Genomic DNA, 27,486 nt, shown 5'->3' with positions numbered 1-27,486 from the left:
GAGAACTTTGGAAGGAAGTTTGCATGGCAATCCGTGTGGTGTGATGGCTACTGATCTTGGGTCTGGATACAGAATAGGCACATCCAAACTCCTACTCAGCTTTGAAGCTCAGATGGTGCTCTTATAGTTCAATCCTCAATATGTCTACTCAGAAGCATGTCCCACTGATTTCAAGTTTGCTTGTTTCTTTCTGGCATTTCTACGTAGCCTTTCAAGATAAGTTTTTTAGGTGATTTAAAATAATGTAAAAAAAATAGCATAAAGGTTCTTTAAAACCTTTGGTACTGAAAACGTAGGAGCAACGGAACCTAATTGACACCAGAGCTATTAGGAAGCAAAAAATATGGCTTGAGCCTCCCTACGGAAGGATGAGATGCAAATAACTCAACAGTGGAAACAGACATCACTAACCACATGGTAAAAGATTACATAGGGACAGAAGCTAACTGGACTGGAAGGTGAATCTTACTTCAGCACCAACCATAAGACACTGCAATTTTGAATAGTAGGGTAGTTTAGGGGGTGCAGAGCAGGCCAGTGTTGCTGCTTTAAACTGTTTTTATTGTTTTATTCCCAACCCCTTCAGCTGATGGAACCTAGGGTGGCTAGGACACACAGCTCTGTCCTACATCTTACTGCTACTTTCTGCCCCTCTGGCCTCTGCATCACTCTGCTGAATGGTAGGGTTAGCCCTGGAGAAAGGAAGGCAATAGTATAGGGCTCACTACTTCACATGTAGATGGTACATACAGATATTTTTTCTGTATTCTGCATATTTATTTGACTTCTTCACTGCTGGGTGGGCGTATGTTGTATATATTGATGGATATGGTGTTTTCTTTAAAGAAGATTCCCTTCTTTCAGCTTACTTTATGTTTTAGAAACAAGATGGTAGAAACTCAAGAGGGCTAATTTGGGTGGCATCGTCACAATATTGTGACATTTGCAATCTGTGTGAAAAGTAATCTAAACTGCCTATGCATTACCAAAAAAACCATGAAATCTATAAAACAAACCACACACAAACAAACGAAATAGAATGTGGAAAATCTGCAGAAAATAATGATGAATATGTCGAAAAAGGTAAGCTAAAACATCATTTAAAAACAAAAGTTCTACCTTCACACTTCTTTGTAGTTGAGTTATAGGCATAACCTGCCGGACATTCACACTCGTACTTCCCAGGAGTATTCTTGCACTGTGCTGTCCCACAAATCTTTGGGTCCAACATGCATTCATTCATGTCTGTAAATGCAAAATGCTATTATAAATTTCCCACAAAAACCGGAATGGATTGATTTCTGCTGCTATTGGCTATTGTTTCTTGCCACTTGCCCCAAGGGTAGAAGGGATCTAAAGAGACAATAGGAAATGGTGAAATATGCAAAATGTGAACAGCATAAACCAATCATGGCCAAACTTGGCCCTCCAGCTGTTTTGGGACTACAATGCCCATCATCCCCAGCTAACAGGACCAGTGGTCAGGGATGGTGGGAATTGTAGTCTCAAAACAGCTGGAGGGCCAAGTTTGGCCATCACTGGCATAAACCATAAACTCACAGAATCTAGACATTTCAAAAAAGTTGATAGCCATAAGAATGGGCAGTTTTCCAGAGATAATTATATTATTTTTCATATTTTCTCACAGGGCACTATATTTTCCTTGCATGTGCTTACTCATGGGGCAAGGTTCCATGTGATCAGGCTAAGCAGCTATTTTTGATATTGGAAGTACATGCTCCCCCATTTCCTTTTAATTAAGCAGTACGATTGCAATCCAGGGCCCTGCACGGGGTGGATGGTTAAGCAGCAAGCTAGACAGATGGCAAATTGTGAACACATGGGTCACACCAGGCATTAGTGGATTTACTGGTGTGTGCCAAAACTCTAAGGCTTTGCTACTCCTGTGGCGAAGGTTGCTAATACACACAGTTCCATTTAAGATATAAGACAAACATGTTGAAACTTGCCCGTATGGACCTTAGCACTGAAATCAATAGGTATAAATCCTGTTACATAATAAGACTGTCTTTTTGTTTTATGTGTTGCTGACATTTCTATGTTGAGCTTCTTCCTTACCCTCACAGTCCAGTTTATTTGGATGTATATAATAACCATCTTCACAATAACAACGGTAGCTTCCAGGAAAATTAATACAAGTTTGACTACACCCTCCATTTCTGTTTGTTAGGTCTTCACATTCATTGATATCTAGGGGGAAACAAAACAAAACCTTTACTAAGAAATTGCTTGCATCAATAGTGCTGGTTTGATATGGAAAGATATATTTAAAAGTGAGCCAGCTCTATTTTCCACCGTAGGGAGAGAGAAAAAACCTACGATTACGTACCCTCTTCACATTTCTCTCCTTGCCATCCAGGTTTACAGACACAGGTGAACTTGGCTTGCCCATCTCTGCATTCCTTATAACCTTCTTCATTGCATGGCAGTGGAATACACTGGTCTGATATTACTGCAAAGGCAGGTAGACAAAGCAGAAAAAGTGTCAGTCTTATGATCCACCTTTTCTTAATCTTGATAGTTCATCTTTTCTCTAAGAATGGAAAAACTTATCTACAAGAACAATAATTGACAAAGCCAATTCAGCCCTGAAAAATGTATTTTATTCCTTGCGGGGTCTTTGGGCACAGCTAATGGATGCCCGTTTGACATAGGTTTTATTTCCAACTTCTTTCACCGGTCTGAACAATAGTAAGCTTCCTATTTCTGATGAAGTGAGTGGAAATTCCTCAAGAGTTATGGTTGCCCCTTACATATGCAGCCTTTAGGAATTAGATCCAGAGACCTTTTTTTCCCTCCAGCCCTATAGAAACAGTTGATATAAAACATAATCTCCTGCTGGATCTAATTTTGTTAGTTTTGTTTCTTCCGATCCTTCCTCCTTTGAGAGGAAAGGCAGAATATAAAGCTAATAAATAAAAATAATATATTGTTAATGTTAAGAGCATTGTATCAATGTATATGTTTTACTAAATGTGTGCTGCCCTGGGAACCTTCAGGTTGAAAGGCAGCTGATTTTTTTTTTTTTTGAAAAATTAAAAATACAACACAATACAAATAGTAGGCCTTTCTTCCTTTGTGACCAGTATATGAAAGAATACAAGAACAAACAAAGGTTAAGACACCAGATTGCAGAACAATGAATTTGAGAACTTCATTCAGCATCAGTGTGTGTGCTAGAACAGAATGGGCAGATATACATTAAACATTTAACCAATGTACTGTACTTTTAAATCATGTGATTTCCCCCAAAGAATCCCGAATTGGAATTTCCTCCTCACAGAGCTACAGTTCCCAGCATCCTTGAGAAGCTACAGTTCCCAGGATAGCACCCACTGAGTTTTTACTCATTTCCCCCAAGCCAGTTTTGATCTAAAATGAGAAACCGAATAGTTATGCTTACACAGCCGTAAAAGCTTCTTGAAATTGCTGTCAAAGAGCAGGTGGAATAGAGAAGGGGGAAAGCAGAAAACCAGGAAGTGGAGGCGGGGGGAGGAAGGAACTGTGAAGCGTATAAACATAACAGAGAACATATTAGAAGGCTGTTGCTGCCAATAAATGTTTTAATATTTTTTAATACATTCTCCCATTAATAATTTTTCCATCCCGTAATTTCCAATGCATTTCCATGGCACTTTCCTAACCACAAAAGTCTTTTCTTTTAAAGTGGATTTATTGCGTCAGGGTAACAGAACACTTTAATCCATTTTAATTGCACAAAACTAAATACCTAGTATGCACCTGAATCTCTCCCGTAAAAATAGTGACAGTCTGGAGGCAACCATAGTGTCCCTAAGCCTTGGGATTCACCGAACCGTGAGATCAAGTGTTATGATTTCAGGCGCATCAACCAACCACTTCGAAAATTCTTATGTGGCAATGCTAAGACTTGTGGCAATGCTGAGACACAAAGTGCTTGCTGCAGGGCATGGGGCTCCGATACTCCTGGCACATCACTGCTACTGCAAGCCCGGTGCATCTCATATTGCAGGCATCCCCAAACTCGGCCCTCCAGATGTTCTGGGACTACAACTCCCATCATCCCTAGCTAACAGGACCAGTGGTCAGGGATGATGGGAATTGTAGTCCCAAACAGCTAACAGGACCGGTGGTCAGGGATGATGGGAATTGTAGTCCCAAAACATCTGGAGGGCTGAGCTTGGGAATGCCTGTCATATTAGCTTGAGATGCTACAGAATTTTTGGGACTGGATTGCCAGGTTATGAAGTCGCAGTTACAACATTTTTGTTGTTGTTGCTGCTTGTAATATCGTCAGAGCTTCTCCAGTGGGTAATCTGTGACAACCGTTTTACGGCACAAGCACGTATGAGGAATAAAATTAACATCAAGTACAGCGACGCTCCTCACTAGAGACTATTCAGCAAGATAATTTGCTCACACTTCCCTGCCACCCCCCAAGAGCCTCTAATGAGAGTAAGGAAGAGAGAGAGAAACAAGGGATGAATAAGAACACACTTTAATTTGTGACTGCAGGCATGCTAGCACAGCAGTCTGGGAGCCGCACTCCATCTCTGACTGCACGTGTGATAATGATCAAGGATTCCTTTTTGCCCTTATCTGTTCTCAAGGACAAAAGACAGAGACAGATGCTTAAGGATTAGAATGTATGCCTCGCTTGGGATCGCTTTCCAAACACCTCAAAAATGTTGCGATAAGAACAATGAGAAGGAGCATTTACAGCAAAGGAGAGAAGCTGCTTCTGAGGGATTGCTTCCTACTCATGTCTTACACCATACTTTGGATTTGTTTGTTTATTTGAAATAATCTATATATTGCCTTTCCAGCCACAATGGTTATCAAAGCTGTTTGCGCCTGATCAAACAGACTGAATGAACTGCAACGTTTGGAGTTGGAACTTTTAAGGATAAAAAGAAAGGGACCACTAGAATCAGTCAAGAATTTAGTGCAATGGTCTCCAACTTTTTCAGACCCCTAGAATCAAATTCATGTTGTAGAAATTGACCTGTTATTGGGGTTCAGGAAGGGCCAAGACAGGGGAAGCCCTCAACATTTGCGGCAGCCCTGTTAAGGGAGATGTCGTCCCTCTCAGAGTACTATGCCTCAGACTGTACATGCACACCACAGCCCAGTTCCTCGACCCCATGATGAAAATAAACTCTGGGACTTTGTGGTCAAAGTTCTTAGATACCCAGTCAAAGAAGACTTCTTGCAGAGGGCATGGAGAGCTAAGATGGGGCCAAAACAGTGATAAAACCATGATATTTCCTGACTACATGAAGGAGGCCCAGGAGACATTTTCTGCTGCAGAAACACAGCTCAAGAGCACAGCATCATACTGAATTATCTTCATTAAATTTCCCACATTTTTCTGTGTCAGCATTAATGAGAGAGTCCAGTCCTTTCAGGACCCCAATCTGGCTGAAGACTTCCTCAGAAGCACTTGCATAGTTCTATGCTATGCCTCAGAATAAAGGTCAAGTTCTCTTCTTGCTGGAAAAGCACTGGAGAAACTGAGTCTGTGTAGACATTACTGGCTTAAACCGCAGCTGTGTCATTCTTTTTCACAATTTGGATTGAAGACGGTTTTGGGGAAAGCACATCCAAGGGCAGTAAAGCACAAGAAATGACAGGATAGATAGAGGATAGATATGGTTCCTGACTAATGCTGAGCGCACTGGAAGCAGAGTAAACAGAGAGGGGGGTTGGGTTTACACAACATGATTAACTGTGTTATCTGCAATCTGTATTTCTGGTAGACCAACTGGTGTTAGTTACAAGAAAGGCTGGGACAGAAAAAATAAAGGTACCTCTCAACTCAGGAGGTATGGCATACATAACCACAAATGCTTACCTTTCACACAGGACCTCAGGTCAGCTGGAATCCCAGAAGTCTGTAATGGACTCGTGAAAATTTCCGTTCGAAATGAAGCCAGGCAGTCTGTGAAAGCACAAGCAATTTTAGATGTTTATTTATTTACTATCTTTATGGGCTGTTTTTCAGGGCTGTCCCTCTCAAGGAAAATCAAGCTGCATATTGAAAGACAGTAACCACTACAACTACAATCTACTATTCTAAAGATTCTTAAGGACGGTGTTCCATATTCAGCTAAATCACAGTGAAGGAATTCTGGCATTGTCTTGCTTCAGACTGTAGAGGACTATTGGTGAGTTGCAGGGAGGTTGCTTTTTAAAGGCATCCCACAAAGAAAAAGAGTTTGAAGTAGACTTCTCCCTTCCATGCTGGCTTTTCATGTGCACAGGTAACTATAAAAAACTTGACCCTCCACCTGTAGACTGAACGTGAAATGGTAGAACCATGTGATTTTGCTGTGTTTTGCTCAGGGCTCATCCACACTTCTGTTTGTGCTGCGATTTCTAGGCACAAGTCTCTGATTTGTGAGCATGGGTCTAAGTGGGTTTCCCTGGGGAAAGGGGCAGGACAAAAAATCAACAGTGCTCGGACCCGTGCCTACAGATCATGGACCTGTACCTAGAAATTGTGGCACAGACGGAAGTCCTGTCAGAATCAGAAGAGGCACATTTCTTTTTCATTACAAAAGAGATCATAGGACTGGAAGAAAATGAAGGCCACCCAGATGTTCAAACTAAGTTCCATCAAGTGCTAGAAATCTATAAGAGCTAGTGATGGGTAGCATATTTTGCTAGAGCTTGAATAATATTATACTCTTTAGCAGTGCTTTTTTTCCAGAGGGTACTCCAGGGTACACAGTACCAGCACCTTTTTGTTGTTGTTGTTGTGAAAAAGTGTGGCACTTGCTGTGACAGCTTCATGGCAAGTAGTGGCACCTATTTTTCCAGAAGAAAGCACTGCTCTTTAGTGGTAAAGTTATGTAACATTGTTTTGGTACTCCATATCTGACTATTTCTGCCTGGTTTCACAACTGATAGCAATCTGATTCTGGCAAAAAACAAAATACCAAATGTGCTAAATACGATTAAACCATTATTATTTTTTCTTTTTTAAAAAAGCATGTCAAGACAGTACAACATCATAGTGCGCCCACCAAAGCTGACAAATCACTCCAGGTACAGAAGGTGGGTGTAGACAAGGAATACGATTCCTCAAGCATAAAAAGAGTGCTTTATGTTGTACAAAGAAGGAAAGAAGGAGAAATCTCAGAGTAATCAGCCATTACAGCCCAAAAACTGGCTAGTATTGCAGCAATCCTAAACACATTTACCTTGGAGCAAGTCCCATGAAAGTCCCAGCTAAGATTATTTCAAATTGTTCATTGAATCAGGCAGCAAAAGACAGCAACACCTGGCTTGCTGCCATTTCATGTGTCCCTCAATGCTTTTAGATCAATCCCCACACTGCTAGGCCTACTGTGGAATATGAGACAGCCACAAAGCTGCTGCTTTATTTATTTGGACAAAAAATAAGTTGTCCTGCCCTTCTGTCCCAGGAATGTGACCTCCAGGGCAGCTAAGGTTACAGTACAACCATCTAAAATCACACCAACAAAAAGCAATATCCATCAGCCTGAATGTCACTCGATAATCAAACTTTGCCAGTAGCAAAGGCCTGTTGAAAGAGCAGCTTTTTTTTCACTTTTTTGCAGAAGGCAGGGAGAAAAGAGGTCAGCCAGGTTTCCAGGGGAAGGTGTTTTGGAATCAACAAAAATGTCCCCATTTATGCCAGATGCTTACTCTGATGACCACAATGAAACTCATATGGAAGGAAGTTGCCAAGGTAACTATTTCAACTTGTAGGTCCCATTTCATGAATCTTTCCCATCTGATTGCCACCACATGGGGAAAGCATGTGGAAAGCATGTGTGGGTGGGTGGGAGTATTGCACCTGCCAGACCTCCTCAGCCATTCTGGGCAGCTCCCAACAGAATATTAAAAACACGATAAAATATCAAACATTAAAAACTTCCCTAAACCAGGCTGCTTTCAGATGTCTTCTAAAAGTCAGATAATTGTTTATTTACTTGACATCTGGTGGGAGGGTGTTCCACAGGGTGGGTGCCACTACCGAGAAGGCCCTCTGCCTGGTTCCATGTAACCTCACTTCTTGCAGTGAGGGAACCACCAGAAGGCCCTCGGAGCTGGACCTCAGTGTCTGGGCTGAACAATGGGGGTGGTGGAGATGCTCCTTCAGGTATACTGGGCTGAGGCTGTTTGGCGAGCTCTTTAGTCAGTCATCTTTCAATGACATAATTGCTCCCAAGAAAACTTTCAGATGCAGTTTCTTTCTCCATATAATTGCTATTGCAGACAGAAGCTAGAATGCAGGGCAGTGGGTGATCTCATAGGGAGATGCTAGCCTTGCTGGATTGAAGAAAATATGGCATTAAGAGAGAACAGTTCTGTGCTGTGCATCCTGCCCTCAATGAAAAACATCCCATATAGTGTCACAGTGGGGCAGCTATAATGGGAGATGCTGCCCACACAGACAAGTACTTATATGCTTTGCAAATATAATCACATTAAGCAGTCTCACTGACTGCAAACCATTTCATTGCAGCCACCTTCCAATTTTCTCCTAAAATCTTTTAAAGAAAAAAATGTGTTTTTTTGCCATCTAAATGTTAAATAAGTAAATAAATTAGCACTTTTTAAAACAAAACTTACCTAAATATCGGGGGTAGAAATAATCCTGTGTTTAAAAAGAAAAAGGAAGAAAGACAGATCCCATTAGAATGTAAATCAAATAGGAGAAACAGCTTAATTGTTTGCACTGCTTAGGATGATAATTAAAATCTGCTTGTGCTGTAACTGTAATAGGTCATAAAGAAATTGATTTTATCCATTTTTAGTATTTGCCGCTTGTTTAATAGTTTAATTAAATTGTTTTTTTAATGCAATTCACAAAATATTTATTAAGTAAAGTGTGGCAAAACAGCCTAACTTTGAAAATACTTCCTGAGGAACCAACAAACTGAGATCAGGTTATCCTTTCTAATTATGTGGCTAAGAACCTGTAACTGAGCTCACTATTCAATCTCATTTGTGATTGCAAAGAACAAGATGGGAGCATCTTTGCTTCGTCACTCTAGAACCTGGAGGTTCCATAATTTTAAGGCCACACCTTAAAGACTTCAATGTATACTCTGTATAGTCTGAGATCAATCATGGTCAAGTGCTAAGGGCCACCTGACATCATATCATATATATATATATATATATATATGCAGGTTTTGGTGTCCTCGGGTGTCTTCCCGTGTAAAAGTTGGGGTGTCTAGGCGACGTTTCGACGAGGTCTCACTCGTCATCTTCAGGCTGGTGCTTTCGGCTTCTTGTTACTGGAACAGAGCGGGATCTCAATGTTTGAGTTCCTATAAATACTGTAGAGGGGGTGTGGTGTCTAGCCTCCAATGTTCTGGGCAGAGAGGAAGTTCCCAGGCTAGTGTGCCTTTTCTTCTTTTGTTCCTTAATTACTTGAGAGATACCTTGAGTGATTTCTTGAGTGATATCCTGAGTACCACTTAGGTGGGTCATTAGGTGTGGATTAGTTGCTAAAGTCTTTGTGTCTTGACCTCTTGAACTTTGTGAAGAGTTTTCCTGAGAAGATGGCTGTATTGCACTTAGTTGTGCTTTGGCTTGGCTTCGTGTATAGGGGCGAGCTGTGGTTTTGTGGCTTGTGTCAGCCAGATCTGTGTAGGGATTGCAGGGGGGTGCAGCATCCGGAGGTGCCACCATGGATTGGCTACTGGATGGTGTCAGTAATTCATCTGTGGAGAGGGTCTGGGTTTGGGTCTGGTGTGGTTGATTGGTGTTGGCGTTCTGTGTGCCTCTGGATCTGGTGTCAGTTTTTGTGGAGAGGGCTAATTTCCAGATGTCTGGCAAGCGGGATGTGTCGTCACGCTTGTTCATGTTGTGAGGGTGTTTCTCTATCTCGATGGCTTCCATGATTATTCTCTTGTGGTGATGTTCCGTGTTAAAGAGCAATTTGGAATCTGCAAAATTAATTTCGTGTCCTGTTTCTTTCATGTGTTGGAAAAGAGAGGAAGTTTTTTCTTCTTTTTTGACGGCATTCTTGTGTTCTGCGATACGTGCATTTATTCGTCTGTTTGTTTGTCCAATGTACGTGGCTGGGCAGACTTTGCAGGGTATTTCATAGATCCCTTGGTTTTCCAACTGGATTTTATCCTTGGGGTTTCTGAGGATATTGGCTATTTTTTGGTTGGTGCAAAAGGCTGTTTTGATATTGTGTTTATGGAGGATTTTGCTAATTTTATCTGTAGTGCCCTTGATATAAGGAAGGAGGGCCATGCCATTGTTTTCTTCTGTGTCTTGGTTTTTGGGGGGTGTTTCCTTTTGGATTAGCTTCGTAATCCTGTTTTGCTGGTATCCATTGGCAATTAACACATTTGAGAGATTCTGTAACTCAGTTGTCAAGTGGTCTTTGTCAGCCAGGCGTTTGGTTCTGGAGATGAGAGTCTTGGCTACGGAGTTTATTTGTGCAGGGTGGTGGTGTGATTGTGCATGTAAGTAGCGGTTGGTGTGTGTTTTTTTCTGGTAGATAGTGTGTCCTAGGGAGCCATCAGGTTTTTTGTAGATTAGGACGTCAAGGAAGGGAAGTTGGTTGTTGGCTTCTATTTCCATAGTGAATTGTATTTTGGGGTGTAAGTTGTTGAGATGTGTGAGGAAGCTATCCAGTTTTTCCTTCCCGTGTGGCCAAATTACAAAGGTGTCGTCAACATATCTGAGCCAAAGTTTGGGTTTGTGTTCTGACTTGTCTAAAGCATTGGTTTCAAAGTGTTCCATGTACAGGTTTGCGATGACCGGTGAGAGGGGTGATCCCATAGGTGCTCCTTCTATCTGTTTGTATCTTTGTCCATTGTGGATGAAGTACGTGTTGGTTAGGCAGTGGTTGGTCAGGTCCAAGATGTATTCGGGGGGATTGTATTTGTTTTGAATAGCTGTCAAGGCTTCATTAATGGGCACTTGTGTGAAGAGAGATACAACATCGAAGCTCACAAGTAGGTCATTAGGATGTAGGTTTTGCTTCTTTATTGTTTCTATGAACTGGAAGGAGTTTGGTACGTGTGAAGAGATGGATTCTGCATAGGGCTGAAGTTGCTTGGCGAGAAATTTAGCGAGATTTTGTAGAGGTGAGCCTATGGAGCTGACTATTGGTCTGAGTGGTGTTCCTTCTTTGTGTATCTTGGGGAGGCCATAGAGTTTGGGGCATCTGGATGATTTTTCTCTGGGGATGATTCTTAGCTGGATTTCTTCACTGATAGGAGAGGCTTTTATTTTGGATTTGGTGGTTTTTTCCAGATAGGTGGTGGGATCTGTTTTTATAGGTTTGTAGGCAGGATCTTGGAGTAGCTTTGATAGTTTTGCTTGGTAGTCCGATGTGTTCATCACCACTGTGGCATTACCTTTGTCTGCTGGGAGAATGATTATGTTGTTGTCTTTCCTCAGGTTGGTGAGTGCTTTCTGTTCTTCTTTGTGTAAATTGCTTCTGGGTGGTTTGCTGGAGCAGAGGATGTTGGTGACTTCAAGTCTGATTTTATTGGCTTCATCTGGGTTGAATTTGGTTAGGCTAGCTTCGACTCCGCATATGATGTTTTCCGTGGGGATGCGTCTCGGGGCGACTGCAAAGTTGAAACCTTTGGAGAGTACTTTGGTTTCAGTTGTGGTGAGGATCCTGTCTGATATGTTATGTACTGTTTGTTTCATGGGTTGCTGTGGAGGGTGGCCGGGCTTCTGGCGTTTCTCTAGTTTGTGGAGTTTGTTGGTGTGTGTGTCTGTCTTATGTGAGGTCTCCGTTTCAGCTCTCCAGACGGCTAGTTGTTTGCATTTGTCCCAGAGTGCAGGGTGGATTTTGTTACAGAGTTTGAGGTGAAGAGTGAGTAGATCTTTGTTGGTTTGGTCTAGTAGGTATCTTTTCTTGTGTAGTTCGTTTCTGATTAGGGATAGTTCAGTTCGTTTCAGGATCCTTTCGGTGGCTGGGGTTTTAGAATGGAATTTAAGTTGGAAGCATGTGGGAATTAATTTGTTGTCTCGGCAGTTGCGTAGGAACAAGAGATCACATAAGATGGTGGCTCTTCGGACTTCTAGTTTCTCGTAGGTTCTTGTCAGCTGGAAGGTTTCCTCCCCGTAGAGGTAAGATATTTGCTTTCGTAGATTTTCACGGGTACAGGAATGCAGGTTTTGGTGTCCTCGGGTGTCTTCCCGTGTAAAAGTTGGGGTGTCTAGGCGACGTTTCGACGAGGTCTCACTCGTCATCTTCAGGCTGGTGCTTTCGGCTTCTTGTTACTGGAACAGAGCGGGATCTCAATGTTTGAGTTCCTATAAATACTGTAGAGGGGGTGTGGTGTCTAGCCTCCAATGTTCTGGGCAGAGAGGAAGTTCCCAGGCTAGTGTGCTAAATTTCTCGCCAAGCAACTTCAGCCCTATGCAGAATCCATCTCTTCACACGTACCAAACTCCTTCCAGTTCATAGAAACAATAAAGAAGCAAAACCTACATCCTAATGACCTACTTGTGAGCTTCGATGTTGTATCTCTCTTCACACAAGTGCCCATTAATGAAGCCTTGACAGCTATTCAAAACAAATACAATCCCCCCGAATACATCTTGGACCTGACCAACCACTGCCTAACCAACACGTACTTCATCCACAATGGACAAAGATACAAACAGATAGAAGGAGCACCTATGGGATCACCCCTCTCACCGGTCATCGCAAACCTGTACATGGAACACTTTGAAACCAATGCTTTAGACAAGTCAGAACACAAACCCAAACTTTGGCTCAGATATGTTGACGACACCTTTGTAATTTGGCCACACGGGAAGGAAAAACTGGATAGCTTCCTCACACATCTCAACAACTTACACCCCAAAATACAATTCACTATGGAAATAGAAGCCAACAACCAACTTCCCTTCCTTGACGTCCTAATCTACAAAAAACCTGATGGCTCCCTAGGACACACTATCTACCAGAAAAAAACACACACCAACCGCTACTTACATGCACAATCACACCACCACCCTGCACAAATAAACTCCGTAGCCAAGACTCTCATCTCCAGAACCAAACGCCTGGCTGACAAAGACCACTTGACAACTGAGTTACAGAATCTCTCAAATGTGTTAATTGCCAATGGATACCAGCAAAACAGGATTACGAAGCTAATCCAAAAGGAAACACCCCCCAAAAACCAAGACACAGAAGAAAACAATGGCATGGCCCTCCTTCCTTATATCAAGGGCACTACAGATAAAATTAGCAAAATCCTCCATAAACACAATATCAAAACAGCCTTTTGCACCAACCAAAAAATAGCCAATATCCTCAGAAACCCCAAGGATAAAATCCAGTTGGAAAACCAAGGGATCTATGAAATACCCTGCAAAGTCTGCCCAGCCACGTACATTGGACAAACAAACAGACGAATAAATGCACGTATCGCAGAACACAAGAATGCCGTCAAAAAAGAAGAAAAAACTTCCTCTCTTTTCCAACACATGAAAGAAACAGGACACGAAATTAATTTTGCAGATTCCAAATTGCTCTTTAACATGGAACATCACCACAAGAGAATAATCATGGAAGCCATCGAGATAGAGAAACACCCTCACAACATGAACAAGCGTGACGACACATCCCGCTTGCCAGACATCTGGAAATTAGCCCTCTCCACAAAAACTGACACCAGATCCAGAGGCACACAGAACGCCAACACCAATCAACCACACCAGACCCAAACCCAGACCCTCTCCACAGATGAATTACTGACACCATCCAGTAGCCAATCCATGGTGGCACCTCCGGATGCTGCACCCCCCTGCAATCCCTACACAGATCTGGCTGACACAAGCCACAAAACCACAGCTCGCCCCTATACACGAAGCCAAGCCAAAGCACAACTAAGTGCAATACAGCCATCTTCTCAGGAAAACTCTTCACAAAGTTCAAGAGGTCAAGACACAAAGACTTTAGCAACTAATCCACACCTAATGACCCACCTAAGTGGTACTCAGGATATCACTCAAGAAATCACTCAAGGTATCTCTCAAGTAATTAAGGAACAAAAGAAGAAAAGGCACACTAGCCTGGGAACTTCCTCTCTGCCCAGAACATTGGAGGCTAGACACCACACCCCCTCTACAGTATTTATAGGAACTCAAACATTGAGATCCCGCTCTGTTCCAGTAACAAGAAGCCGAAAGCACCAGCCTGAAGATGACGAGTGAGACCTCGTCGAAACGTCGCCTAGACACCCCAACTTTTACACGGGAAGACACCCGAGGACACCAAAACCTGCATTCCTGTACCCGTGAAAATCTACGAAAGCATATATATATATATATATATATATATATATATATATATATATATGCGCCACCCATATGACTGGGTTGCCCCAGCCATTCTGGACGGCTTCCAGCAAATTAAAACATCAATAACAAGAGCTGATAAAAGCTTTGTTGCATGGTCATTCTCTATCAAAGTGGAACAGGAGTGAAGATGAAATATGAGCAAAAATTAAATGACACAAGAGCCTTATAAAGAGCAGTATAAATCTGAACTAAAGCCATAATATGGAGAAATCCCATATACCGTCACTTGCTTAATGATGTGAAAGTGTACATAGGAATTGGATTTACTATTCAAACCCTAAACAAAGGCTCCTAGTATTTAGGTTTGCTGGAAAATTCAGAATAGTGTATAAATGTGTGCTTAATGATAGCTGTAAAATAAGTGTATGTGCACATATTGAACATTAGAAGGGCATGTTACTGGCTGCCCTTACACTGCCAGGCTTGGTTCAAGTTTCTTTCATTAATTTACAAACTCTTAACAACTTGGGAACAGCATACCTCAGAATGTCCTGCGCTGTCACCAAGGAATTTTGGGGAGTCACTGTTAGTGGTCCCCTGTGGCTTGGATACATGGCTCATATCCATCAGGAGCCACACATGCACAGGGCTCAATTTTGTGGAACTCCCTTCCAGTTAAGTCAGCTATTTCCCTCCATGTTAAACTTCCAGTGCTTATCAAATGCTTACTGAAGCCTTACTGAACTGAATTCTGATTTTATAGTATTAACTTGTTTTTAGTCTTATTGTACGCCAGTTAGAGACAACTGTGATTAACTGGTATACAAATTGTTGAAATAAATAAATAAAAGTTCTGCCTTGGTCACACCACACCTGGAGTACTGTGTCCAGTTCTGGGCAGCCTACTTTAAGGAGGATATTGACAAGCTAGAATGTTTGCAGAAGAGGGTGACCAAGATGATCAAAGGTCTGGAAACCAAGCCCTATGAGGAACGGTTGAGAGAGTTGGGTATGTTTAACCTGGAAAAGAGGAGACTGAGAGGAGATGTGATAGCCATCTTCAAATATTTAAAGAACTGTCAACATGGAAGATGGAGCACGCTTGTTTCCTCCTGCTTTAGAAACCAAAGGTTTCATGTTACAAGAAAGGAGATTCCGACTCCCCATCAGGAAGAACTTTCTGATGCTAAGAGTTGTTCAACAGTGGAACATACTCCTTCGGAAGGTGGTGAGCATTGCTTCACTGGAGGCTTTGAAGCAGAGATTGGATGGCCATCTGTTGTGAATGCTTCAGTTTAGATTCCTGCTTGCAGGGGGTTGGACTAGACAACCCTCAGGGTCCCTTTCAATTCTACAATTCTATAAATCACAGAAGCAGGCTATGCTCTACCAAGACTACTTGCCACCCTTAGTAACTGTCCATAGTCTTAAGAGCTCTTACCGTTTCAGGGTTATTTTCAAAGACCTCTCTGGCTTCTTCCTTGTTGCAGTATTCTTCAATGCACTCCCGCTCCAAATTCCCCTTCTTGCTTTCTTCCATAAAGGAGTTTGCTCGACGTTTTCTGGCAAGAAACTCTGATGCATGGTGCTCAGATAAAACTTAAAAAACAACAACAAGCATTTTGCATGTAAGAGGCTCTGCTGTGCAACCAAGCAATGTCTTAGATTATAACAAAGATTTAAATTTAAGATTTTGGTGGCCACATGGACCACTATTAAAGCAGTATAACTAATTAAATGTCAGCATTGCTTTGTTTTGTGTGTGTGTGCTAAAAATTCTAACCCATTAAGAACCTGCTAAACATATTAAGAACAGGACAAATTCCCGATAAAGCCAGCTGGGATAATGAAGAATGAACCTATGGAGTGCCATGAAGCTTGGAAAATCTTCCACAGGAGCAGCCGGTTTCTGGTCTAGTCAATTTCACATGGCTACAGAATTCTCATTTCCAGTCAGTTAGATGTGAAGATAAGTAGACCTGAAGATGCTTTTCAGGACAGCAGCAAGCAGGAACCCTCCATACATCCTCAATAGAATAGACACCATATATTTAAAGCACCTGGCTTTCACCAAAGTGTACTGGTAACTAGATTGTTAGAGGTGCTGAGAATTGTAGCTAAACTACAGTTTCCATGATTCTTTGAGGACAGCCATGTGCTTAAAATTAACAGTGTGAGTGGGAACAGGGCAGTGGGGCCCAACAGCCTAGCAAGTTTCCGGCACCTATAACCTGTCATTTCATACAGAAAGTATCATGGTGACCAGGCTCCTCATGTGATGCGCATCCACATAAGAGAGAACACTGAGCACCAGCAGAAAAGGAGCCAAAAGACCAGCCAATGAAAACTATAAGTGTTGTATCAAATTGGGGAAAATAAGGACCACCCCACCCCTTAAAAACAAAACAGCCCAATGAGCACTGAACTGCTTAGCAGCCACAGACTATTAAGTGACAGATAGAAAATGGCATGGAATGGGGAAACTGATTAGCTGCCCCTCTGCAGCAAATTTATCCACCTACCCACCTACTCTACCAATGGATTGTCACTGAACAGTTGCTTGTGTTAGTTATATGTCAAAATGATAGTGAGGATAACTTTAAGAATACTTAAATAATCTGTTTTAGAGGGAATCTGCAAGCAATGAAACCCGTGCAGCAGGAATGAACAAGCTCACTTTCCCACATACTGGGCAGGGATGTATAAAAGAGGCCCCTGACAGCAGAGACTGATTGGCATGCAAAGCACTCTAGGGAGAGAACAAGGACACTCCAGCTAAACTAGGCTCAACTTCTTCCTACTGGCTTGGACTGGACTGGTCTGTGGGTATTGATATGTATATGTGAAAAGGGTTAAGAAGATTGAACATTTCTAACTAGGTGACGGGGCAAAATGAACAAAATATTGAAATAGCCTAGTTATGCAGCTTTGTATACCTGAGACACAACTGAGTAAAGAAAATACTACATTGGCAAATACAAAAACAGCAGATTTGTGCTTGTACAACTGCACAGCAAGACCATTCCATAGTTGTGTCTGTAATGTGGGATTATCTGGAACTGTGCATTCTTTCCATATTTTTGCCTTGTTAATAATGTCCTGTGATTAAAATCCAAGCAGTGAATAGGCAGGAAGGCGACTAGTAAAAAACTTCCATGGCCCTATGTAAATTTTAGTAGACTCTTCTTTGTATGGTTTTTTTAGACTGGAACTCAAGATATTTTACAAATTTTAAAAAAGTTATAAAATTAGTAAATGAATGTGCTTATATCTGTAGGATATAATTACATGGCTTATAATATAGCACTAGCAAAATGTGGTTCAAAATTGGGAAAGGAGTACGACAAGGCTGTATTTTGTCTCCCTGCTTATTTAACTTATATGCAGAATTCATCATGCGAAAGGCTGGGCTGGATGAATTCCTAGCCGGAACTAAGATTGCCGGAAGAAATATCAACAACCTCAGATATGCAGATGACACAACCTTGATGGCAGAAAGTGAGGAGGAATTAAAGAACCTTTTAATGAGGGTGAAAGAGGAGAGCGCAAAATATGGTCTGAAGCTCAACATCAAAAAAACGAAGATCATGGCCACTGGTCCCATCACCTCCTGGCAAATAGAAGGGGAAGAAATGGAGGTAGTGAGAGATTTTACTTTCTTGGGCTCAATGATCACTGCAAATGGTGACAGCAGCCACGAAATTAAAAGACGCCTGCTTCTTGGGAGAAGGGCAATGACAGGCCTAGACAGCATCTTGAGAAGTAGAGACATCACCTTGCCAACAAAGGTTCGTATAGTTAAAGCTATGGTTTTCCCAGTAGTGATGTATGGAAGTGAGAGCTGGACCATAAAGAAGGCTGATCGCTGAAGAATTGATGCTTTTGAATTATGGTGCTGGAGGAGACTCTTGAGAGTCCCATGGACTGCAAGAAGATCAAACCTCTCCATACTGAAGGAAATCAACCCTGAGTGCTCACTGGAAGGACAGATTGTGAAGCTGAGGCTCCAGTACTTTGGCCACCTCATGAGAAGAGAAGACTCCCTGGAGAAGACCCTGATGTTGGGAAAGATGGAGGGCACAAGGAGAAGGGGATGACAGAGGACGAGATGGTTGCATAGTGTTTTCGAGGTTACCAGCATGAGTTTGACCAAACTGCGGGAGGCAGTGGAGGACAGAGGTGCCTGGCGTTCTCTGGTCCATGGGGTCACGAAGAGTCGGACACGACTAAATGACTAAACAACAACAACAACAACAGCAAAATGTGCACACCAGTGTTTACTAAGAAAGAAACAAACACTGCCACCAAAAACTAAGTAATAAAATGATGTGTTGAGCCTTCCTGGGGAGGGTGTAGCATAACTTCAATACCACTAGCACTTCTTTAAGCACTAAAATCTTATATTCCTGACAGAGGGAACATGCAGCAATATATCATACAAGTGGGCCTACAACAGATAGTTATGGAGTGCTCCTATTCAGGGTACCAGACATGACTTTCCCAAAGACACTCCATCCCACCACTACCGCCTGGTTTTATATTCCCCATCCTACAACAAACACTCAGCATCCTGTGGCCACTTAGAATGCAAAGACTGCTTTGAGCTGTTTTGGGGTGTCTCATCTCCCTGGTTAGACTTTCTCCCTCTGTATTTTTTTTAAACTTCTGCGAAGCTTGGGTTTCTCTGAACACTGCTGTGAATGGTGCTGTTTTGGTTACTTAAGGAACAAAAGGTTACTTAAGAACAAAAAATATATACAGTGGTACCTTGGGTTAAGTACTTAATTCGTTCCGGAGATCCGTACTTAACCTGAAACTGTTCTTAACCTGAAGCACCACTTTAGCTAATGGGGCCTCCTGCTGCTGCTGCACCACCGGAGCACAATTTCTGTTTTCATCCTGAAGCAAACTTCTTAACCCAAGGTACTATTTCTGGGTTAGCGGAGTCTGTAACCTGAAGTGTATGTAACCTGAAGGATATGTTAGGATACACAGCTGTAGGATATACAGCAACTGCTGCTAAAAAGGTATTTTTAAAAAATCAATTTTGCTAGTCCGAATGGTTCAGAGCATTTCTTCATAATCAGGAGCATTATTCAGATAATAGACAAGGACAGTAATTTGGATAAACAAAGCTGCATTTCTAAATAAAAAAATAAAACCCTATTTCAGTGGGACACCTTCTGACCAAATAAGATTTTGTTTGGGCCGGTGGGGGGGGGGGAGGGAGGTTGAGCAGGAACTCAGGGGAGCTGAGTTCCCTTAACTTTTTTAAATTAAATAAATAATTTGAAGGGGGCTGTCCTGCAGGGGCTGGAACTGATATACCCCCAATGCCTGAGCCAAAAATCAATACAAGTTGTTGCCATTTCTAATCCAGATCACTGTCTGCTTGAGTTTATTAATCACATCTTACATTTAGCCATTGCTATATGTGTATGGCACTGCGACTGTCCCACAACAAACAAGCAAACAAACAAACAAACTTTGCGGTGAGTCCTCCAACCTTTTTTTCCAGAAAAAAAAAAAGCACTGGCTTGGGCTTTAGGAGTTGAATATCACTGAAAAGTGATTGATGAATAAGGCTTTTACTGTCAGGGAAAGAAGAAATCTTCTTGCATGTAGGTCATATGTTTCGATTCAAGTGAGAAAGGAAACTGACCCATTTAGAAGTGCTCCACTACAATGCAGTGAGGCCTGCAAATCAAATGAGCTTTGGGCACCTTCCAATCAAAAGTAGAGAGTATATTTATTAATTTCTTATCTATTTGGGAGAAATTCTATACAGCTCAATATAGAAAATGCTAGAAAATGGTACATTTTGAGTCTTGAAAGAACATATAAAATACAGAAAAAAATTGTACAGTGGTACCTCGGTTTATGAACTCAATCCATTCTGAAAGTCAGTTCTTAAGCCAAAACCGTTCTTAAATTGAGGCGTTATTTCCCTAACGAAGCCTCCTGCCGCCAGTGCCCTTCCACCATTCGGCTTCTGTTCTTATACCGAGGTAATGTTCACAAGCTGGGACACTACTTCTGGTTTTGCGGAGTTCGTAAACGGAATAGTTCATAAACAGGGCTGTTCTTAAACCGAGGTACCACTGTATAGCATCTTCAATAGTGTGGACAACAAGAGGGCAATAAGAAAGAGAGAGAATAAGAAAGTTCTAACAAGGGTCTAAGAAGGATGGGAAACTTGAGCCCTTCAGATGTTGCTGAACTACAACTCCCATCATCCTTGACCTTTTGCTATGCTGTTTGGGGCTGGTGCAAGTTGAAGTCCGGTCCTGGTCCAAAGCAAAGCACATTGGACACTTGCTGGATATCCAAAAAGAGGGAATTCCACTAAATTAGGGTTGCCACATGCCTGGACATTACCGGGATTTCAATGGCAGAAATCCAGAGAGAATTTCCGAAATGCTAAAATACCTTGTTCCTGGTGGTTATGGAATGAATGTCAGAGTGGTTATGGAGTGGAACAGTTATAAGTGCCTCACTTGAAAACTGGAATGCCTGGCACACAGGAAATGAAATACTCAAATACTCTGGTCCCAAATTGTGTACAGTGGTACCTCAGGTTACATACGCTTCAGGTTACATACGCTTCAGGTTACAGACTCCGCTAACACAGAAATAGTGCTTCAGGTTAAGAACTTTGCTTCAGGATGAGAAATCGTGCTCCGGCGGCGCAACAGCAGCAGGAGACCCCATTAACTAAAGTGGTGCTTCAGGTTAAGAACAGTTTCAGGTTAAGTACGGACCTCCGGAACGAATTAAGTACTTAACCCGAGGTACTACTGTACAACTTCAGTATCAGCAAGACCTCACCCTGGCCTAGTAGCACAGCCAGCGCAGTCATTTCAGCAACATTATATGCTGATGACAGGTTGTTCTAGTCAGGAGTCTTGACTGCTGCACTCTGAGCTAGCTGGAGAGACCAGAGCAACCAGTAATCAATCTCTGACGTCACCAATGCCTGAACTGCTGTGGATACAAGTTACCCCTGTCCAGGAACAGCTGAAGTTGATCAGAGGTACTCCTCGCCACCTATTTGACCTAGCCTCTTTCTCAAGTCAACAGGGCACTTGCTATTGGCTTCCAACGGATATGGACTTCATAGTTCAATAAAACAAAAGTAAAAGTGAAACATTTTATTAGCCCCATGTTCAAATTATTGAATGCTTTGAGTTACAAATAACTTTCCTTCCAATGCAGATCTTTTGAGGCAAAAACATTTTTTACAGCAGCATGGCATACACTGCACTTTCAAGATATATCTCAGTTCTACTAATACAATTGTAAGTTTCGCACAAGTTGCTTTCTGCTTTATAAAAGTCAGTTGGCATTTGCTTGTTGGATCCTTGTCTTTGTTTAATTTGTTGAAAATCTGTTTCTGTATTCTGCCAGAAGTAATATATCCAGGAAAGCAAATCTATTAAGATTTATAACTTTGCAAAAACTTTTCTATGTACAGCATATCATTTCTGAATGAAAGCAATTCCAATCAAAATGTCCATCAAATAAAAGTGTTTTCTCATAGATCGCTGTGAGATGCAGAAGAGCTAATAAAGCTTGTCAGACTTCTACAATAAAAATAATAAAACTTTTCTGCTATCTTAAACTCCCCCCCCCCAGCTTTCCTAGCTATGTAACATCATTCTTTTAATTTAATTTTAAGTCTTAGTTTTGGATACCAATGTTGAAAGCAGAGGTAAATTCTGTGTTACTTGATAGCTAATATTTCTGACATTTTGAACAAGCAATCCTAAACACATTTACCATGGATAACAAATCTTTCCTCATCCTCCTACATCAGGCTAGTGGGCATTGTGGTCATAGGCTATGAAAATGCCTTTCCCTTTTGCCCTCTATTGTAAAAGCTCAGCAACTTTTTGCCCCCCCCCCCCCATCCTGGCTATGCCCATGCTTAGGCCCACTTTGCAAGTCACATTGTGCCATAGTTTAAAACAAACTATGGTTTATTGTGAATGAGCAGTGTGCTGTTGCATACTGCTGAAAAGTTCTTGTGGTGCTCCTCCTCTACTTCTGTTGCTGCTACACCAAGAAAAAAAAACCTGACAAATCCATCATGGTTTCCTTAGGAACAACCCATAAGCTGAGGTTGTTTCCAGTGTGGTGTGTGTGTTAGGAGCATCATGGGAACTTTTGAGCGGCATGCAACAGCACGCTTTTTGTTCACATTAAACCATAATTTGTTTTTAGCTATGGTTTAAGGTGAGAGGCTACTATAGCATACCTCTTGTGATAGAAATAGCACAGTACTTGAAAGAAAGAAAGAAAGAAAGAAAGAAAGAAAGAAAGAAAGAAAGAAAGAAAACCAGGAATGTAATGGTGAAAGAATACTGCCAAAAACTCGAACAAAAAGAGAGCTGACTCTTGATCAGAAAAAGAATCATTATTATTATTTGTTATTATCCTGTGTCAGATATTGCATAAACATTCTGCAGCACAGCATTGTTTTTTAAGTGACCTCATTATTTTGCAGTAGTGGAAAACATGTTTATTTGTCAGTATTACTAATTACTTCTTCAGCACGTTGATTGCTTCCTAGTCCTTAGCTCTGCTTTGCACAAAAACTGATTGCTTCAAGATGGGGGATGGGGATTTGCTTGAGCAGAACAGGGTCACTTTTCCAACAAGAGCAGCTCTTTACAGTCAAAATCAGCATCTCTCAGCCATACCTGATACAAATGAGCCAAATCAAGTTTACAGTTGTCCTCCGCACACATTCTGGAGAGCAAATTTCCTTGAACTCAATGGGATTTACTTCTGAGTAAATACACAAAGAAAATGTGCTGCATCTCTACTATTGCAGAAATTTGTTGATGCAGAGATACATCCTTCGCACCCTTTTTGTTTTTAGAACGGTTTTGCAATTGTCATTACACACTACAAGCACCCAGCTGGAGCAAGAGGGCACCGGGACACAATTCTGAGTTTCACTGGAAAAGCAAACAAAAACGAACTTTTAACTAAAGTTGGGAATCCAACTGATTTTACTTACATGTCCTAGCTTCAGAGAGAGCGATCGCTGAAATATACAGGCAGGAAATAAACAAGCAAGCCACGCAGTGAAGCCTCATCCTTTGGGGGAGTAGCTGCAGTGGGTTATGTAGGGCGTGTGTATCTGTTGCGGGTTAGGAAGGGGAGGGGGCTATTTGCATTTGCTGACAGGTCGCCTTCTTGCTGCTGCTTCTCAGTTGACACCGTGCCTGGAATCAGGGAGGCAGCAGCAGGGAAAATGTTCAGACCTCCCCCTGCTGAGGGAGGGGAGGGAAAGGAGACTGGCTGGGGGCTGGAATCTGGTTGCATACAGAGGCATTTCCAGGAAACATTCCTGCTGCATTTCACATGGTGGGTAAACAGGAAGCACGGGAGGGAACCTCGAGTCCATATCTCAGAGGCCGTTGAACCTCCCTGGTGCTGGTTTCCAGCAGCTGACTGGAAAAGAGTGGCCAGAGAGAGAGAGAGAGAGTGAGAGAAGGGATATTAGAGACAAAGCTGCCTTTCCATCATATTTCCAGTTACAGATAGGTAGCCGTGTTGGTCTGCCATAGTAAAAAATAATAATAATAAAAAAATTCCTTCCAGTAGCACCATAGAGACCAACTAAGCTAGTTCTTGGTATGAGCTTTCGTGTGCATGCACACTTCTTCAGATACACTGAAACAAGTTTCCAGACCCTTCTATATAGTGAGAAGGTGGGGAGGGGTATTACTCAGAAGGGTGGTGGGAATGGGTGATTGGCAGATAGCTGTGATGAGCCTGTTGACGACTCTTAAGGACTGCAATAGGTCTTACAGGAAAAAGCAAGGGGTGAGAAGGTGAAAAATGGCTTTGTCATGTATAATGAGATAAGAATCCAATGTCTTTGTTCAGACCAGGTCTCTCCATGGTTTTAAGTTTGGTAATAAGTTGCATTTCAGCAGCTTCTCTTTCCAGTCTATTTCTGAAATTCCTTTGTAGTAAAACAGCTACTTTGAGATCTTGTATAGAATGTCCTGGGAGATTGAAGTGTTCTCCTACTGGTTTCTCTGTCTTGTGATTCTTGAAGTCAGATTTATGTCCGTTTATTCTTTGGCGTAAGGTTTGGCCTGTTTGTCCAATATAGAGAGCTGTAGGACACTGTTGGCATTTGATGGCATACACAATGTTAGACGATGAGCAATTAAATAGTCCTGAGATGGTATGTGTGATGTTGTTGGGGCCAGTAATGGTGTTGTCCAGGTGTATGTGGCAGCAAAGTTGGCATCTGGGTTTATTGCAGGCTCTGGTGCCAGTGTCCGTGTTAAGTCTGGTTGTAGTATTATTGTGGGTTAGGAGTTGTTTAAGATTGGGTGGCTGTCTGTAGGCAATGAAAGGTCTTCCTCCCAGAGCTTGAGATAGAGAACTGTCATTGTCCAGGAGAGGTTGTAGATCTCTGATGATGCATTGTACTGTTTTAACTTGGGAGCTGTATGTGATGACTAGAGGTGTTCTGTTATTTTCTTTTTTGGGTCTGCCTTGCAGCAAGTTCTCTGGGTATCAGTCTGGCTCTGTTGATCTGTTGTCTAACTTCATCTGCTGGGCATTTTAGTTCTAAAAAGGTTTGCTGTAGATCTCTTAGGTGAGAGTCTCTGTCTGTAGAATTGGAACAGATACGGCTGTAACGTAGTGCCTGGCTATATACAATGGACTGTTTGGTACCATCCCAAACATACCATTTTTTTTGTTTTTTCCATCATATGTTTCCCCACTGGTTTCTTTAGCATTGCACTGCATCACCGGCCCACCGGCCTTATCCTGCTTTTCTTCCCCAAATCAAAGGCTGTTACTTGCCAGGTTGAGTTTATGTTTGACTGGACTTTGGTTTCTATTTATGTATTGATAGCAGCTAGTCTTCAGAAGGTACTGGAGACAGAGCCTAGCCCATGGGTAGGCAAACTGAGGCCCGGGTGCCGGATCCGGCCCAATCGCCTTCTAAATCCGGCCTGCGGACGGTCCAGGAATCAGTGTGTTTTTACATGAGTAGAATGTGTGCTTTTATTTAAAATGCATCTCTGGGTTATTTGTGGGGCATAGGAATTCATTCATCTCCCCCCCCCCAAAAAAAATAAATATATAGTCCGGTCCCCCACAAGATCTGAGGGACAGTGGACCGGCCCCCTGCTGAAAAATTTGCTGATCCCTGCCCTAGCCACTGAGACTAGCAATCATTGGAGAGCCTCATCATCCTTGTATCTGTCCTCTTTTAAAGCCATCGGAGATGACCATCACCACTTCCCATGGAAGTGTCTTTCATTGTTAAAACTATGCTCTGTGCATATTTCTATCTTGCTTTTCTATCCAGGTGCTCAAGGCTGTGTGCGCTTTCCTCCTCTCCGCCTTGTGAATTCACAACAGTCCTGTAAGGTAGGCTACGTTCTAAGTTACCGTGTGTACATATAAGCTGCCGTTCTTGTCAGTCGATTTGAGATGGGAATCCACGGAGGGAGCGTACTAGCCCAGGAACTCATGCTGGCTAGTAGGCATGTAGGCATTGGACTTTTAGGGAGGAATTATTATTTATTGGGTCACTCCCTGCCTCTCCGCCAAACCTACCTACCTCGCAGGGTTGTTGTTGGGAATTAAATGAGAACTATGCGTGCAACCTTGAGTTCCTCGGGCAAAAACATGGGATATAAATGCATTTTTTTAAAAAAGTGTCGACTGGTGGTAACACAGGTTTTACGTGCTTAGAGAGAACACTCTTATACGACGAGAAAGCGCCTCTCAAAAGGCAGCCTTTGCTGCTGCGCATCCGCATCGCGCGCGCGAGCTCTGGTCACCCTGGAAACCCTTCCCCGCCTCTTTCGCAACTAATGGTCGGCGGGCAGCCGCCAATCCAGCCGCCGCCCGCTCTCCATTGGCTCCTTTCCTTTCCTTGCCCCCGCCCCCGTTTCCTTCGCTCCGCTCTCCTGGTAACCATTGGAAACCGGCTTGGTTACGCGTCCCTTGCGCGCCCCGCGTCGTTATCGGCCTGCCTCGGGGACCTGAACCAATAAGCGATCTCCCGAGGCGTCACGTGAAAGAGGGGAAGGCGGGGCGAAAGCAGCGGCGGTCACGTGGCTCCGTTGGACGGGCCGCTCTTGAGAACCGGCGGCCGCTTTGGGGGCTCCCGGAGTGACGGGTGAGGCGGAGAAAGGGCGGTTAGCGGGGAGGGCGGGAGGGGCCGGCGAGTCCCGCGCGGCGCCTTCGAAGAGGATGCCCCTCCCCTCCGCGAGGGTCTGGCTGTGATGGGGAAGCCGGGGGTGGCGGACCTGTCTCGGTGTGTTGACGTGCTCCTACCCTGAGGCGCTGGTAAAAGGGGCTCGTTAGGCTCGGGCCCATTTGCCTTCTGGGCGCTTGGTTAGGGAAACGAGGCTCAATCCAGTGTGGGGTGCCGGCTAAATATTCCCTGAGGTTAAAATCCAACCTCTGGGAATATTTTGTATCCATTATCTAGGAAAATTTAGGATCCAGCTTGCACCTCTTCACTGCGCTACAAAATTGTGTATCTGGCGCGAAGAGATAAAAGCTGTTGATTTCTGAGTTGGTTTTGGAATAATAAAGTTTGGTGATTCATTATTCATTGTATCTCCTCCTCCCTTTTTTTATTTTAGGTGTAAAACAGCATCCGAGTTGCTCATGTCTTGGAACTCCAGGATCCGTCTACATGCTGCGTGCTTAATTTATTTGGTGTGCTGAATGGCTGTTAGATAGGGATGTATAGTCTGATGGCCAATTGTTGCAACTGGCTAAAGCGGTGGCGAGAACCTGTCAGGTAAATTACTAGACGTTACAACCAACTCCTTTTCAATGCCGTGAAGTAGTCTGAAGATTGTACTATGTCTGGCAAGTGTCACAAAGAGGATGAATATGTCCAGTGCTGTTCTACTTGTGCAGCAGACTTCTGCTTGTGCAAAGGAGCTCTGATTTTCCTACAGGCCACTGCACAAGCTCAAAATTTGTTCCTGGGATCCCTCTAGAGCAGATTTGTGCAAGTGGAGTGCCACTCATGCAGCACTGGATACAACCCAAAGGCTTTAAAAACAACAATAGCCCAACCATTTTGAAATGGTATATTTTTAAAACTGTAAACTGAAGAGGGTAAAAGAAATTGGTAACATTAAATGTGCACTTTGAAAGGGCATGTGGATGTGAAAATACAATAGACCTTTATTAGTGGCATTC

General features: G+C 42.7%; 2 protein-coding genes across 9 annotated transcripts in view; one reads left to right on the top strand and one right to left on the bottom strand.

The window, feature by feature from the left end:
- The window catches only part of PROS1 (protein S), a 39,578-nt gene extending 15,967 nt beyond the window's left edge, over positions 1–23,611 (bottom strand). The window contains exons 1-7 of the mRNA XM_083736684.1: positions 23,300–23,611; positions 15,716–15,873; positions 8,605–8,629; positions 5,855–5,941; positions 2,351–2,473; positions 2,080–2,211; positions 1,120–1,245 (exon numbers count right to left, since the gene is read on the bottom strand). Of these exons, the coding sequence (XP_083592810.1) occupies positions 1,120–1,245; positions 2,080–2,211; positions 2,351–2,473; positions 5,855–5,941; positions 8,605–8,629; positions 15,716–15,873; positions 23,300–23,378 (730 nt within the window). The 5' untranslated portion in view covers positions 23,379–23,611. The remainder of the gene's footprint in view (positions 1–1,119; positions 1,246–2,079; positions 2,212–2,350; positions 2,474–5,854; positions 5,942–8,604; positions 8,630–15,715; positions 15,874–23,299) is intronic.
- Positions 23,612–26,275: 2,664 nt separating this feature from the next.
- ARL13B (ARF like GTPase 13B) overlaps positions 26,276–27,486 on the top strand; it is a 40,955-nt gene continuing 39,744 nt past the window's right edge. The window contains exons 1-2 of one of the 8 annotated variants that reach the window (XM_083736991.1): positions 26,276–26,443; positions 26,916–27,076. In XM_083736991.1, the coding sequence (XP_083593117.1) occupies positions 27,018–27,076 (59 nt within the window). In that variant the 5' untranslated portion in view covers positions 26,276–26,443; positions 26,916–27,017. Of the gene's footprint in view, positions 26,614–26,915; positions 27,077–27,486 lie in introns of all 8 variants that reach the window. The other 7 variants (XM_083736985.1, XM_083736990.1, XM_083736988.1 and 4 more) reach the window with 7 other exon arrangements.

The sequence above is a fragment of the Podarcis gaigeae genome (genome assembly GCF_964106915.1).
Source record: "Podarcis gaigeae genome assembly, chromosome: 4".
NCBI classification, from domain to species: domain Eukaryota; kingdom Metazoa; phylum Chordata; class Lepidosauria; order Squamata; family Lacertidae; genus Podarcis; species Podarcis gaigeae.
The sequence above is the reverse complement of the archived record's forward strand: the minus strand, read 5'-3'. Positions and strand labels throughout refer to the sequence as shown.